This window comes from Abramis brama (genome assembly GCF_963993115.1).
Source record: "Abramis brama genome assembly, chromosome: 20".
Lineage (NCBI taxonomy): Eukaryota > Metazoa > Chordata > Actinopteri > Cypriniformes > Leuciscidae > Abramis > Abramis brama.
Genome location: NC_139982.1, coordinates 11,489,115 through 11,504,443, shown reverse-complemented (window position 1 = coordinate 11,504,443; position 15,329 = coordinate 11,489,115). Strand labels below are relative to the sequence as shown.

The window sequence follows — 15,329 nt, the reverse complement described above, 5'->3', positions numbered from 1 at the left end:
GTTTTTTTAGTTTTTTTGTTTTTTATTGTACATTTTCATCATAGAATTCTCAAATGTGTCCTGCTCTTTATTAAATGTTTATGTTTAGCCTTTTTGAAAATTTTCACCTGGTTTAAGAACATTAATGGAAATATGAAATGCCATTACAAGCAGTCATTAAAAGTTCAAAGGCTGCAGAACATTACAACCACAGAGAGAAATAATTTAATTTGAGGTCTCATTAACTGTGTTTTATGTACCCAGCCATAAAATATACTGGAATAAAAATTCCCACCCACACAATGTTCAAAACTCACGGGCATTATGACTGAACATTGTTTCATAAATTCAAAACAACAAAGTGAATCACATAATAACCAATGAATGATGAATCAGGATCATTTTATTAGAAAAAAAAAAAAAATCATAAATCATATCATAATTTTAAAAACAAACTATGTCCAGTCTAATTTCTCTTAACACTGCTTTTCAAAAGACTCCTCGATAATGAGGTTGTGCACAAAGAGAGGATTCATTCACACATATGGACTCCAAAATTCACTTTGCTTGTGCTATTCGACATTTTCAGTTAAAAAAAAAAAAAAAAAAAAAAAAAACATTTATAGGAAGACACTGAGGACAAAAGTATTTATTATTTGTGCCTTGATCTGTTGTTTTCTTTACTACATAGCAGGCAAAGCCAAAACACTGAACAGTTTATTAAATGAAAATATGAATCTGTCATTCTCTGAGACATTTCCACTCTTTTAAATCCATTGAGAGACATAAACAGGAGGAAAGGAGGAGAGAAACAGATGGGAAAAGCAAAAGACGCAGTCATTAAGACAGAGAGAGATAGACAGAAAAAATATATGAACATAATTACAGGCAAAAGATAAAGACAGAAAGAGAGCACCATTGGAGACGCAAATCTTCAGTAAAATATCAGCTAAGTACCAGAGAAGATGTCTGTCTGTCTGTCTGTCTGTGTTTAGTCTAATCAGTATTTTTGCTTTGTTTTCCAGTAAAAACATCTAAATATCCTTAAAAACAATATAAATATACTTGACACCTGGGTTATCCCTTGTGAAATAGAAGTTCACTTTAGCAAACTATTAAATAGGGGTACTTATTATGGAAATAATATACTTCAAAAGAATATACTTAAGTGTGAACTGAATGTATATTCAGTGCAGTTAGTTTGACCCTCTTATATCTAATTTCATAAGTTGGTTAAAGTGCACTGCCAAATGCACCGACAAGCAGTTATAGTAAATTAAAATACATTTTGATGTCTTTTATATTGAAACTTGTATGTCATGTATTTAAATATATTTGTAATTACACATTTGTAATGATGAAAGTGCAGTTTAATACATTTCCATTATATTAACTTAAAATGTAATATCAAATCACACACAACAGTTAAAATTATAATTATGTACGTTGCGTGTGCTTTGTATGTTAGTCAACATCAAAATAAGTGTACTTCTTTAAAACATGACAAAAGATTACTAACATAATGATTTAAAATGTACTTTAAAGTCAAATCGTTTTGACATTATTACAAAGTTCACTTTTAAAAAAAGTGTGTAAAGAAACTCAGTCAGTCATGAAAGTGCTTTTTTAGTACACTTGAGTGGCCTTTTATTTTATTAATATTAATATGCCTGCAAGTACAGATTGTAAAAATATACTTTTAAGATTTGAAGAACACTACAAGTGCACATTCAATACAATTAAGTGCACTTCTTTTTAACAAGGGATATCTTAGCAATTGCAAGGTATATATTTTTTTTCTGGAAAATAAGACGATAATACTGATTCAGAATTTTTTTTTTCAGTGCAGTTTTTTCCTTCAAACGCCAGCAAGTTTAACTCAGCTGCATTCCTGATCATTGTTTATTTCCCCCTTCCTGTTATAGAAGTTTGCAGTGTATCTGCACAATATCAGCTGTGTATGTGACTGTCTATTTGCCATTTTTCTCTGATATGTAGAGACACTTGTCTGCATCAGTATGACGTGTTTGCTAACGTATCTGCGTGTATGGTGGGAGTGTGCGAGCGTCACACCATGCCGTTTTCCTGTCGTGGTTTGTGTGTGGTGGTGGTCTGGGGACTGTGCAGAGAGGGCGCTAGTGTGCACAGAAAGCCAGCCAGCAGCGTCAGACCCAGACCGCCCCACGCGCTGAACATGGACCAACCGTACCCATGACTGATGTCCTCCGGCAGGCCGTACAGGTAGCGTGGGAACCGCGAGAGCTCGAAATTAATACCAGCCACACATGTGCACAAGGAAATGATGCAGCAGGTGCCTGTGATGCACAATCACAAACATAACAACACCGTGAGTTTATAACAACAACATGAAACAGACAAAAAGATTGTTTACGCTCGCAAAATTGTGCGTATTATTTTCAGTTAACTCTTTCCCCGCCAATAACGTGATTTTCCATCATATATGATAAAACACTTCCCTCCCATTGACAAGTTATTCCAAGTAATTTCACTGTGGGGGCGCTGTTACAAATCTTCTGAAATAGTACAGAAATTCAGGATTGAAAAACAAGAGAAGAAGAAAATCTGAGTAAACCAGGGCTGAATCCGAAATCACCCCCTTAACCCTCATTCACTATTCCCTATGTTTGTTCACTAACTACTATCTACTACTAACTACTAACTACTAATACTGTTCACTTGAAGGAGTGAATGAAAACGATTAAGCGAATTCGGACAGCTGTTGAGCGTACATCGGTTGTACACTCGTTGTTGCAATGCATTGTGGGATTGAATAAGTGCACTCAATGTCTACTATGGTTTCGGACACCACTACAAATGGCTGTCCCCTCAAATAACGCCCTATTCGAGGGTATAGGGGGGCGATTTCGGCCTCAGCCCAGGACTCTGTTTGATTTTTTTATGCCCTTCCCTCGTTAATTTGACGAAGTTGAACGCACTTGAAAATGGCGGCGAAGATTTCCCAGAGGGGAAGTGCTTAGGAAGTTCGTAAGTGAATGTCGAAAAGTGGAGTTAAACGCAGCCCAGAAGAAGCGGGTGGTTGCAGTATGGCAGACGAAGATGAAGAATAAAGTTAAAATACGTAGTTTAATGAGGATAGATGTAATGTAGACCGAACACTGAAGGACTGTGAGGGAAGAGCTTACACGACACCGTCTCCGTGTTAACAATAAAAACGCGAATCTCTGAAGACGATGACGTCATGCACATGCGTATTACACATGCTTATTACATGTTCAGTCTACCGTGTTTCATCACCATCTACTGGCCTGGCAGCAGAATACAGCGTTTTTTGTCGTTTTCACGGATCCGTGTGAATGGGGATCGTTTTGACAATGGTGTCATCTGTACGCGGTAAACTCAAAGGAAAAACTTCTCCATTTTAAGCATATTGTTGTCGTGTAAACGTACCCTTAAGGGGGTGTCGCACACCGGACGCGCAGCGCCGCGCCGCACCACGTTTAGGACAACTCTCACCTGAAAATCTGATAACATCAGCAATTTTCTGATTTCTGTAAATAAATATAAAACTAAATGTATATTGCAGCACAGGGTGAAGTCCGTATATACATCAACTACGATTTGAGACACATAAATGTAAATTTAATATAAAACTATGTAAATGGCGCTCTGTGGCGCGGCAGGATTTTGAACACGGTCCTGAGCCGTTGCTGGGCGCCGCGGACAGACGCCGCCGGTGTGTGTACTCTCATAGAGAATAATGTGTTCGAATTTAAAAGACGTGGCGCGGCGCGGCGCTGAGCTGCGCGTCCGGTGTGAGACCCCCTTTAGTGATTCAAACAAGATAATTAATGACATGCACCTGAACAGAATTAACTAATAACAGTAACCATAGAAACAAAGGAGTGGCGGGAAAATCCAACAAAGGACCACAATCTGAACACAACTGTGACAGAGACGGGGTGATGGAGGGATGCTGAAAAACTGTCCAGAGGCATAGGTGAGTCGGCTACGTATATGCAGGCCTACTCTCGTGCTGAATGGATAGATCATTTGTTCATACCAAACTTTGTTAATAAAACACAGTTTGAAATAAAAGATAGAAAAAAATATTTTTGTTAATTTGTTTGTTTAAATGCAGATGCTCTGCTCTTTCTTCTGATACATTCACTGTTTACATATTCTTACAACAAAATACTCTGGAGGCCATGAAAGATTTGTGAATATAATCAAAAATATTGCTGGCTGGCAACTTAAAAATAAAATGCTGGTGGGTAAAGAGTTAATTCAACACAATGGAAATGAAAAAGTCAAGTTGAGCACTTTGCATTGTGGAATACAATAGTCTGTGCATACAGAAACACTGCTGTGCACAGTGCACATACTACTCTTCTACTATGAGTAATATGCCATTCCAAACGTGCCATTTCTTCTTCTCTCAGTAATAAGCTGCCACCTAGTGGTTGTTTGTAGTGTTACACAAGACCTGAGTGAGTCTCACCTCCCATGAGGAAGAGCAGTCCCGCTACATACTGCATCAGCTCATTGTGCTTCCAGCAGCCCAGCAATCCAACCATCCAGCCAAACAAAATGATGGATACAGCCATCCCGATAAAACCTGCAGTCATCCGCTGCAAATCTGCAGGGAAAACAGAGAGATTAAGGATCCATAGTGAAAAAGAAGTACGCTTAATTGAATGTAAACTTTTACAGTAGGCTACTTCAAATCTTGTATAGAAGTATATTTTCATTGCATTTCTTACAAAACTCAAGGACACTTTAAGTGCAGTTTATAATAATGTCAAATTATTAAATGTATACACTACTGGTCAAAACTTTTAGATCGGTAAGATTTTTTATGTTTTTAAAAGAAGTATCTTCTGCTCACCAAGGCTGCATTTATTTGATTAAAAAACAATAAAAAATAAATAAAAAACAGTATTATTGTGAAATATTATGACAATTTAAAATGACTGTTTTGTATTTTAATATATTTTAAAATGTAATTTATTCCTCAGATGAAAGCTGAATTTTCAGCATCATTACTCCAGTCTTCAGTGTCACATGATCCTTCAGAAATCATTTTAATATGCTGATGTTATGCTCAAAAAACATTCATTATTATTTTCAATGTTGAAAACAGTTGCGTACAATTTTTTTTCAAAATTCTTTGATGTTTAGAAAGCTCAAAAGAACAGCATTTATTTAAAGGGACACTTTACCTCTGGAAAGATTAATGTGTATTTAAAATAGGTCATTTATGTAGAAGAAATGTGAAATTATTTTTGAATTTGGAGCTTTCTAGACTAAGAAAAGCCAGAAAATGTATTTTTGGCTTATGTGGATGAAAGACAACAGCTCCCAGAATGCACCTAGGAGGCCACTCCCAAGCCACGCCTACCGGTAAGAGAGGGCAGTTGACAACAACAAAGCTAAGCTAAGTTACTAGTCTCCGTGACGAGTTTGCCCGGGATTTCGAGATCGCCCAAAATGTCCGGGATTCGGCTTTTGCGTTCTACATTCGCCATTCATCATGTTTACTGTGGCGAGCAGGACGAGACTGAGGGACGCGGGAGAACGGCGCGAGGCCGGTGGCGTCATTACTGAGACGCACCGGTCTCGCATCTCTCACGGAGGAGCGGGAATTTTCTTAGCAATGTTAAAGTCTGCGTGAACCGGAAGTTGCAAACGACTTTTCTCCAGTGCTGTGACGTATTTCCCAGTGAAATGGAATATTGAACAGAGGGCAGGGTTTTACTCTAGCGCTCCTCCTCTCCATCTCTGCTCATAACAGACTAACGATTTGAGGGGAGTGGTTAAGCGTTTCCCAAACCAATTCTTCAAACCTACGTCATCAGAGAAGGGACGCCATTCCAGACCGGAAGTAACTTTTCAGACTTTGATTAAAGATTACGACGGCAAAAAAAAATTTCTGTGTTTTAACTTGCACGGATTAATTGTTCACCATAAGACTAGTAATATGCGCTAACAAAGTAAATAGGGTAAATTTTGATTTCAGTTGGACTTTAAAACGCACATCAACCGATCACTTGTTTAGCGTTCATGTAAACACTGCATTCCGATTCACCAATTGGAATGAATTCAGCTAGACTGAAACAAAAGGTGTGCATGTAAACAATGAATGGCGACTGCAGAAAGCAAAAGCCGAATCCCGGACATTTTGAAAAATTGGAAAAAGAGGATGGCATTGGAAATCAAACGCACTGGCACTGATCTGTGATAGGTCTGTTAGCGCATTAGGTCCAACCCCCTATGGGCGGGTTTGAAAGGGTGGGAACTAGTGCTTGTAGTCTCAACAGAAATCCCCCCCTCTTACACTTCCTCCGACAATGACGCAAAATGACGATTTTTGCGTCATTGTGGGAGGAAGTGTTAAGAGGTAAATACGTATTTCTCCCGTCTCAGGGGAAAATGAGAGAGTGTTGCCCGACCATTCAATAGTATGACTGGGTTTCTAACATTGCAAAGCTTAATGCAAATGGGTGGAGTGTTCCTTTAAAATAGAATATTTTCTAACATTATAAATGTCTTTACTGTAACTTTTGATCAGTTTAACTCATCCTTGATTAATAAAAGTATTGATTTATTTTATTTCTTTCCCCCAAAAATAAAATTAAAATTCTTACTGACCCCAAACTTTTGAAGGGTTTTAGTGTTTAATGTTACAAAAGCATTAGATTTCAGATAAATGCTGTTCTTTTGAACTTTCTATTCATCAAAGCATCATGAAATAAAAATGTAAAAAACATTGATAATAATCAGAAATGTTTCTTGAGCATCAAATCATCATATTAGAGTGATTTGTGAAGGATCATGTGACACTGAAGACTGGAGTAATGATGCTAAAATTCAGCTTTGATCACAGGAATAAATTACACTTTACTGTATATTCACATAGAAAACAGCTGATTTAAATTGTAATAATATTTCACAATATGACTGTTTTTGTTTGTATTTTTAATAAAATAAATGCAGCCTTGGTGAGCAGAAGAGACTTCTTTTAAAAACATTAAAAATCTTACCGATCTAAAACTTTTGACCGGTAGTGTATACATAAATCATTATGGCTTTATAATCGTTTGTTGTACACTTATTTTGATGTGTCGGCTTACATAATACAGCACATGTAAAGTGCAATATTATAATCTGTAGTGTGTTGAAAGTTAATATATATTTAAATGTACTAAATTACAACTTCAGGAAGCACTTTATTTTAAAGACCCTATTCCTTACCCTAACCTAGGGTAATAGGTTACCCTAATCAGTGCTTAAATGTATAATTACACTGTAACAAGGAAACTTAAAGTAAAGTGGGTTAAACTTTATTTTAAGTTGTCCTTGTTACAGTGTAATTGTATATTCAAGCCCTGATTAGTGATAATTAACAACATGTACTCACTATAGGGTTAGGGTTAGGAATAGGAATAGGTTTGGTTTAGTGTTAGTTGCAAGTAATTATGCACAATGTATAGTAATTACTATAGAAACTACATGTAACGTGTAAGGACACTGTAAAATAAAGTGTTACCATAAAGTATAACCCAACTTCATCAATGCAAATACAGTATGTAATTACAAATATATTTAAATACATGATGTTTTAATAGAAATTACATTAAAGTGTATTTTAGTTTAACATAACTGCTTGTCAGTACATTCAACAGTATACTTTAACCATATTTCAAAGACAACATACGCAATAATGAAATTACAAATAAAGATGTACTTAAGTCCTATTTAAATGGGTCAAAAATGTATTTAATATAAATTTAAACTATAATAATTTTTTTATTTAATTACAATTAACATGCAATTAAGTGTCTGAAAACATTCAGTTCACACCAATGTATATTCTTTTAAAGTGCATTATTTCCATAATACAGTACGTAGTCTTTATATAAATAAATAAATTCTAAAGTTTTCCCTTTTTCACAAGGGATACACTCAGTAGACTGTAACATGATGACAATGCAACAAGCATATACATCCCCAAATCCATAAAAGTTGGGACATTTTGTAAAATTCAATAAAAGAATCTATGATTTGTTAATTCTCTTACAAAGAAAATATTTGTAAAGTTTTCACTGAACAACCTAATTGTATTTTAACAAGTTTTGATTTTGATGGCTCCAACACTGTGTCACTTCACCTTTCCTTTTAATTACACTTTTTAATCCAATTTTTCCTGAAACAAGACCGTTGCTCAACAGTCTGTGGTCGTCACTGTCTGATTCTCCTCTTCATGATGGGTCATCATACATTTCCAGTAAGAGAGAGATATGGACTAGGGATGAGGCACATCCCTTCTACGGTGCAGAGTGAAACCACTCTGTTTTAGCATGTGCAGAATGAGGCCTGGCACTCTCTTGCTTCCCAGGAAAGATCTTGATGGCAGTTTATGTCTCTGACTCTATACGCCTTCACACATAAGCAAGTCACCCATGATGAACCCCATACCAGGACAGATGTTTGCATTTACACCGGTCACTGATGACAGCCTGGATGGTCTTCGTCTTTGGGACTGAGAACTTGATGTCTGTTTTTCCCAAAAAACAAGCAGAAATGTGGACTCATTTGACCGTGGCACATATTTTCAGTGTGTTTTGGATCATCTGAGATGAGCTCGGGCCCAGAGAACTCGCCCTAACCTTCTCCTTACGTAACAGAGATTCAAGTGGCATCTCTTGATGCAGGGGCAGACTATCTTCTGTGACAACGGTTTTCCAAAGTACTCCTGAGCACATGTGGCTATATTTAACACAGTAGCATTTAGAAATGTTATTTTTGAACTTTTTGACAATTCTCTCATGATATTTGGCATAAAGTGGTGAGTCATGACCCATCTCTGCTTGTAAAGACAGATGCTCTTTTGTTGACTGCAACACACTCCAAAAAAAAAGTTGTGACAGAAGCTAAAAAAAGTGAAAAGCTGCTCTAAAGCTGCTCTTTTTACACTCAATCACGATACCCTCACTTATTAAAAGAGTTTCAAAAGAGTTTAACTTAAAGCTACAATATGTATTTTTTTCGCCGCTAGGGGTCGCTAACCTCTTACAATAACAAAGGCGTAGGTTGATGACGCATAAGCGGAATTATGGAACTTGTCGTCATGCCGATGGATCTAATAATGTTTATGCATGAGTGAATACATTGATGTTTTTAACATGACTGTGGTATGAAGGGCGCGATTGCTAATGAGAGACAGATATCAGCGCCAAAGGAATGAGGACATTTCATTCTACTGAACTACCCGCAAGTGCTGAATTACTACTCACACAGGTCAGTTTATTAGACGAATGAAACTTGTGAGGTAACGCAGCGCTGTTTCACTTGCTCTACACTATCACACTAAACTGCATTTGAGTGTGTTGAAAGTTATAATGTTATTTTATGTGTTAGTTTATCTGTATGAGACTAGCAGTGAGCTAGATCAATATTAGAATATCATACTGATCATATTCTAACATCATGTTGAACTATGTAACAATGATTTGTTTTATGTACATTTGCTCACCTGTCTAATAAAGTACAGAATGGGCGAGGCTAGCCCCTAAAACTTGGAGTAAGAAATGTTGTTATTCTAAAATTTTTGTTCGTCTTTGACAAGGTTAAATAATGTTCTTCATCTTCAATCCGCAGCAGCGCCAAGCAGAGCGCAGGTCAGAAACAGAGGCGTGTGTGTGTGTGTGTGTGTGTGTTTGTTCATCTGAGCCTCATTGGTCTTTCACTTCTCGTCAATGTCAGAATATTTGAGATGACCAATCAAATCAAAGTAGGCGGGCTTTATGTTCACAGAAGCTGCTGAGCGCGAATTTTACATGGAATTTTTGCAGCACGACTGACGCTTCAGTTTATAGTGCGAGTTAAGATGTAAGTAGCTATACTAAACATTTTATATTTGACAGTTTTTTAGGTCATAAATGTTAAACGAATGACAAAAATAATTAGAAAACTAATAAACTTTTGTCTATTTTCGCCATTTTGAGCTGAAAATAGGCCTATATAAAGTGTAATTATGTCATTGTGAGGGGACAAGAAACATTAACAAAGCTGTTTTCATAGGCACAAGATTAATAATGCATGTGTACATGTTGAGAATTAATATAATACAATTTGTAGCCTTCAGTAAATTAAAAAAGTTCAGCTTTAGGAGGGGAATTAGAGACAGGGCAAGATCAGGAGACTGAGAGAAAAAGACAGAGTGATGGAGATGAGGAGAGAGCGGGTTTTAAATATATTTCTTATCCTTTTTGGCCTTCAAACGTCTTGAAATGCACATATCAGAGAAATAAAAATGTTTAACCCCATAACAACCTCAAATTTATGACCTATTTGATTATAAAGCCCTGTCTACGGCCATGTATTAGGCCTAGATCAATAATGAATGTGTACATATTGTGAATGAATTTAATAAACTTAGTTACCTAGCTTTCCTGGTAGCTTTGTCTGAGAAAATGATTCATAAATCAACCTATCAGTTGACCCTATGTTTACTTTCTTCACTGACAGACAAAAATGAAAAGCCTATATCAGTCAAAGCTCAGCTTTAGGAGGGGAAAAGACAGAGCAAGATAAAAACAAAGAGAAAAAGAGTGTGATGCTGATGAGGTGAGAAAATAAACAGCTGCCTGCACATGGTTTTAAAGCTATTGTTATCCAATTTTTTTGGCCTTCAAAACATCTTAAAATGCACATATGTAGATCAGAGAAATCAAAATTTTCTCGGGGGAGGATGCCCCCGAACCACCCTAAATACGTCACATTTGGGACCTCAGTGATTCTAAAACCCTGCCATATGCATGTTATTGGATGAATGAATGAAACAATAATGAGCATTAGACCATAAACTAACTTTTTTTTTCCCTCATTGGGGGCTGAGCCCCCCTAAAATGAAAATCCTAGAATCGCCCCTGAAGTACAGGCAAGAGCAGCATCTCTGTCAAGTCGAAGTTTGTCGCGGACGCTAGCTCTCGGCATCTCAAAAACGCCACGCTGATATTGATCCTCGTTTTATTTCTCCTTTTGTCCCAAAGTCTGCTTGCCATGATCCATAATTTTTGAACAAAACAACAACAGCGTGAGCGTGCCGCTAGACGTAACGCAGTTGTCCATGTCTGTCGCCATGGTTACTATGGCAGTAAAAGCGGAAACCAGGGATAACACGGATATTACGTCATTGACAGGCGGCAATGACCAGGGACGAGTCATTATTTAAAATGGGAATTTCTCTGAAATTAAAAATCTTTGGGAACTTTTGGGATATTGTAAGTACACAACTGCAGGAAATACATCACACTGTGCAAGTGATTTTTGGATATTTTATTACAAAAATCTTACATATTGTAGCTTTAAATATTTTATAAGCTTTTCACTTTTATTTTGCCTCTGTTTTGCCATGTTTTGCAGCCATCAAAATTAGTTTATAATTACAAAATACACTTAAGTGGGTCAGTGAAAATCTTTTATTTGTATTTTTGTCAGGTAAATAAAGGTTCAAGAGAATTAACAAATCACAGATTCTTGATTTTATTGCATTTTTTACAAAATGTCCCAACTTTTCTGTATTCGGGGGGCTGTATATGCAGAGCAGAATTTTGCTAAATGCTTAAATTTTAAGGCCTTGTCTTTTATTTTTTTGAGCATTATATAAGATTAACTAAGAGGTTCCACTAAAAATTATAAGTGGTTCAAATACTTTTTACAAATTTGAACATCTGTCGGTTTATTACTGTGATGCTGCTAAAGCTTTTGTATAAAGTGCCTTATAAATAAATGATTGACTACATGGCTTTAAAACACTTCAAACTACTTATACCTTCAGACTTCAAACTTTTAAAACTGATTTCAACTTTCTGACCAGGCTACATCAAAGTTGTAATCTAGTGTTACTGTAAAAAGTAGTTTAGTGTATTTATTGTGGTATATATAGATTATTGTTTAAATACATCATATATATATATATATATATATATATTATATATATATATATATATATATATATATATATATATATATATATATATATATATATATATATATATTAAATAAATACATCATGAACAATCTGTCACATATTATGTCAGTCAGGTTATAGGTTTTGTATTCTCATTATATGGCATAATATCATATATGATATTATGATGATATCAGACTCAAACCTTGCAGTAAATATGACATGATCTGACTTACGGAGAGCGTGCCATTCGTCTTGTCTGATAGTCTTGGTGATGTTCACTGGCAGATTTCGTGGGATATTCGCTGAGGAATAGTAATACTTCACCGGCGTGCAGCGCTGAAGCAAACCTGCAGAAATTCACAGAAACTTAAGTAATAATAGTGAGGATCACTTTAACACAGATGAGTGCATGTGTGTTGAATGTTGGAACAGTCACAAGTAGTCATTGAAAACGTCTACACACATTTACAGGCCCTTAACTTGAGCGCCAAATCCTTTATTTGGATTATGATCAATAAACATTCAAACTGGACCTCAAACAACATCAACCAAGTCAATACTCTCATGTCCTGCTAAGGCGTCTGCATCTAAATCTGCATCTCATTGCCCTGGAAGACTAGATCTTTTATCACATTAAGAAGCTTGTAAATGCATCAATGCATGAAAGAAGACATTATTTTCAGATTAAGTATTAGAATACTGCTTTTGTTGTTGGAGCTATCAAAGGGAAACTCATAAGGGAAACAAATGTAACATATTCCAGTTAAGAGTGTTTTCCTTTATTAAAATGGCTTGGGGTCTCTCAGACCTAAAACACAACACGTGTTATGTCAAATGGATCCCATGCACTGCCCTGCCAGACTCCATCTGTTTCTGTTTTTTAGTAGAAATGTGATGAATGTGTGAACATGAGCGTGTGTCTAGTGTTGATGTGAGAGATCAGCACCCTGGATAGCGCCAAACATTCTTCAACACTCATTCACATATGCTCAACAAACACACAAACACACTACAGCTGTTCAAAATCAACTCGGAATCTGGTTACTGCTCACACAGGGCCTGATCAGCATCATCACCTTTAAAAATCAGATCCTCGTTCTCCAGATCGAACCCTTCTCGGTGGCATTTCCTCCACAGCCCGGTTGTGGTCGAGTTGTAGCGGCGGCTGCAGCGTGACTCCATGGCGGGCGCAGGGTGCAGGGATTCCCGCAGAGGAGCCGCTTGCGGTCGCATCCGGAGAGGGAGGTTTTGGTTGGAAATATATATGTATCCTGGGTCATTTCTCTTGCTGGCGTATTTTCTGCATCGGTCCCGGTGTTTCCGCGCATCTGTTTCGTACCAGTAGTCTGTGCTGATGGCCATGGTCAAGAGCCAGATGGAACAGAAGGCCAGGAAGAGCCCGGATGCTGTTAATATCCTCATGATGCCCGCGGACAACTGTCACATTTTGCACCGAACCCATATCATCCTAAACCCGACATAACAAAACGATACATATGGTGTTGGAGCTCTAGACAGGCATGTCTGTCCTCTGCTGCTGCTCGTTTGGAGTCTGGATGAAGGAGAACCAATGCCGACACTGGAGACTGCTGATGAAAGCGCTCCGGATTCGTCAGACAACAGCTGTGTTGCCGCTGTCTCCATAAAGGATATTCGGGCGAATCTTATAAAAGCCTGTCGATACGTCAAAAAACTAAAATAAATAAATAAATCAAAAATCAAAAGGAAAATTATATTAATGGATAAAAATGCAGGAGATTTTTGACATTAAAAGTTTTTTTGTGTAAAAAAAAATAATAATAATCAATTTGTCCTCAGCAATTATCATATTGTAATGCAAAAAAAGAAAAAAAAAAGAAAAAAAAGAAGAAGAAGATAAATAAGACACCCGGACTAGTCATACTATCTTAGTAACTGTCAGAATACGCGCTTTTCTTCTCTGGTTTGTTGCTTTTAAAAACCTAGGTTGTATTATAATTATTTTATTATTATTATTAGTAGTAGTAGTAGTAGTAGTAGTAGTAGTAGTAGTAGTATAGTGGTAGTAGTAGGCCTATTAAAATTCAATCGATTTTTGATAAAAGAGCCATTCCACCGAATGGGTGACATTTCTGTCCCCAGGACATTATATGTATAAAATTTCATGAAAATTAACTCTAATACATTTTATTATTAAGCAAAATGTCCTGCACATTAAGCTAACTACAATTAAAAACATTAATAAAAACTACATAGAACACTATAATAGCATTTTCTGCATGTCACCACTCTCTATCACTAAACTTTACCATGAAATGTAATTAAAATCCTTTAGAAATCTTAATTTTGGGGGATTGTTGTGTGACTTTATATCCAATCTATGCTTTAATTTATTTGTATTTTTCATCAGAATTTTTTTTTTATTTTTTTTTTTTATCTAATATTTTAGATAAAATACACATTTTAGTCGTGTCCTGGGGTTTTCACTCAGTCCTGTTGCCCTAACACATCCCCCCTCTGAAAAACTTGGAATATTCCACAAGACACATTTTCAACAGGAAGTTGCATCATCTGGATCTTCTGAAAGGCAATGGGAAGACCATAAGTAAGTCCTCTCATTTTAATTTCTGTATGATGAAATTGTAACTATGACTGAGAAGGTCAATCTCAACATACTGTGCTGTTACCTAAATTATTTCTTAGATTTTATTTGTTTATTTAAAAAATGTTAACTTTTGGTAAGTCACTAGAATTTGCTCAGTGTCCTCATGCTATTAGCATGTATGCTATATGGCCATATGTCATGTATTTGATAACTTTTTGCTTAAAAACTCAATCCTGTTACTTTCAGTCCTGTTACTCATATGAAAAATAACAGGAGTGAGTTAAAGTAACAGGAGTGAGTAGAGTCCTCTGTTTTGCTGATTTAATACTTTAAATATTAGTTGATATAACACTATTCACCTGAATAATGCGTTTTAAGGTTGCAATTACTTATATTGTAGACATTAGCATTAGTTTTACAATGTGAACACCATACTTCCAGGGAACCAGTCCACCACGAAGTGACTTAAACGTTTTGTCTTTGTCTTCCTTATATTTTGTAGAAGATGGAGAAAACTCATACTATGGAGGTGCAGAAACACCCACCAATGGCATCCTGCACGGGAAGGAGCGAAACACACCCGCAACCCTCTCTTTTCTCCCTTTTTGTCTTAACTTCCCTCTTTCTCCCTCCCTCTCTCTTCTCCTCATGTACACTCTCTCTCATACACACACATGTACACACTCATTCCTGTTATGAAATAGTTAATTCCTGTTACCAAGTGTTCATTCCTGTTACTGTTTTTTTTTTTTTTTTTTTTTTTATAAAGTTAAATCACTGTTTTTATCAGTTTTGTTTGGTCCATCATTT

General features: G+C 36.4%; 1 protein-coding gene across 1 annotated transcript; it reads right to left on the bottom strand.

Annotated features, from left to right (window-relative positions):
* Positions 1 to 575: 575 nt before the first annotated feature.
* tmem276a (transmembrane protein 276a) lies at positions 576 to 13,565 on the bottom strand. The gene is made up of 4 exons (XM_084094839.1): positions 13,012 to 13,565; positions 12,169 to 12,282; positions 4,460 to 4,597; positions 576 to 2,294 (listed from the first exon to the last, which is right to left on the bottom strand). The coding sequence occupies exons 1-4, from the start codon at positions 13,355 to 13,357 to the stop codon at positions 2,047 to 2,049; spliced, it is 846 nt and encodes a 281-aa protein (XP_083950965.1). The 5' UTR covers positions 13,358 to 13,565; the 3' UTR covers positions 576 to 2,046.
* Between the last annotated feature and the right edge of the window lie 1,764 nt (positions 13,566 to 15,329).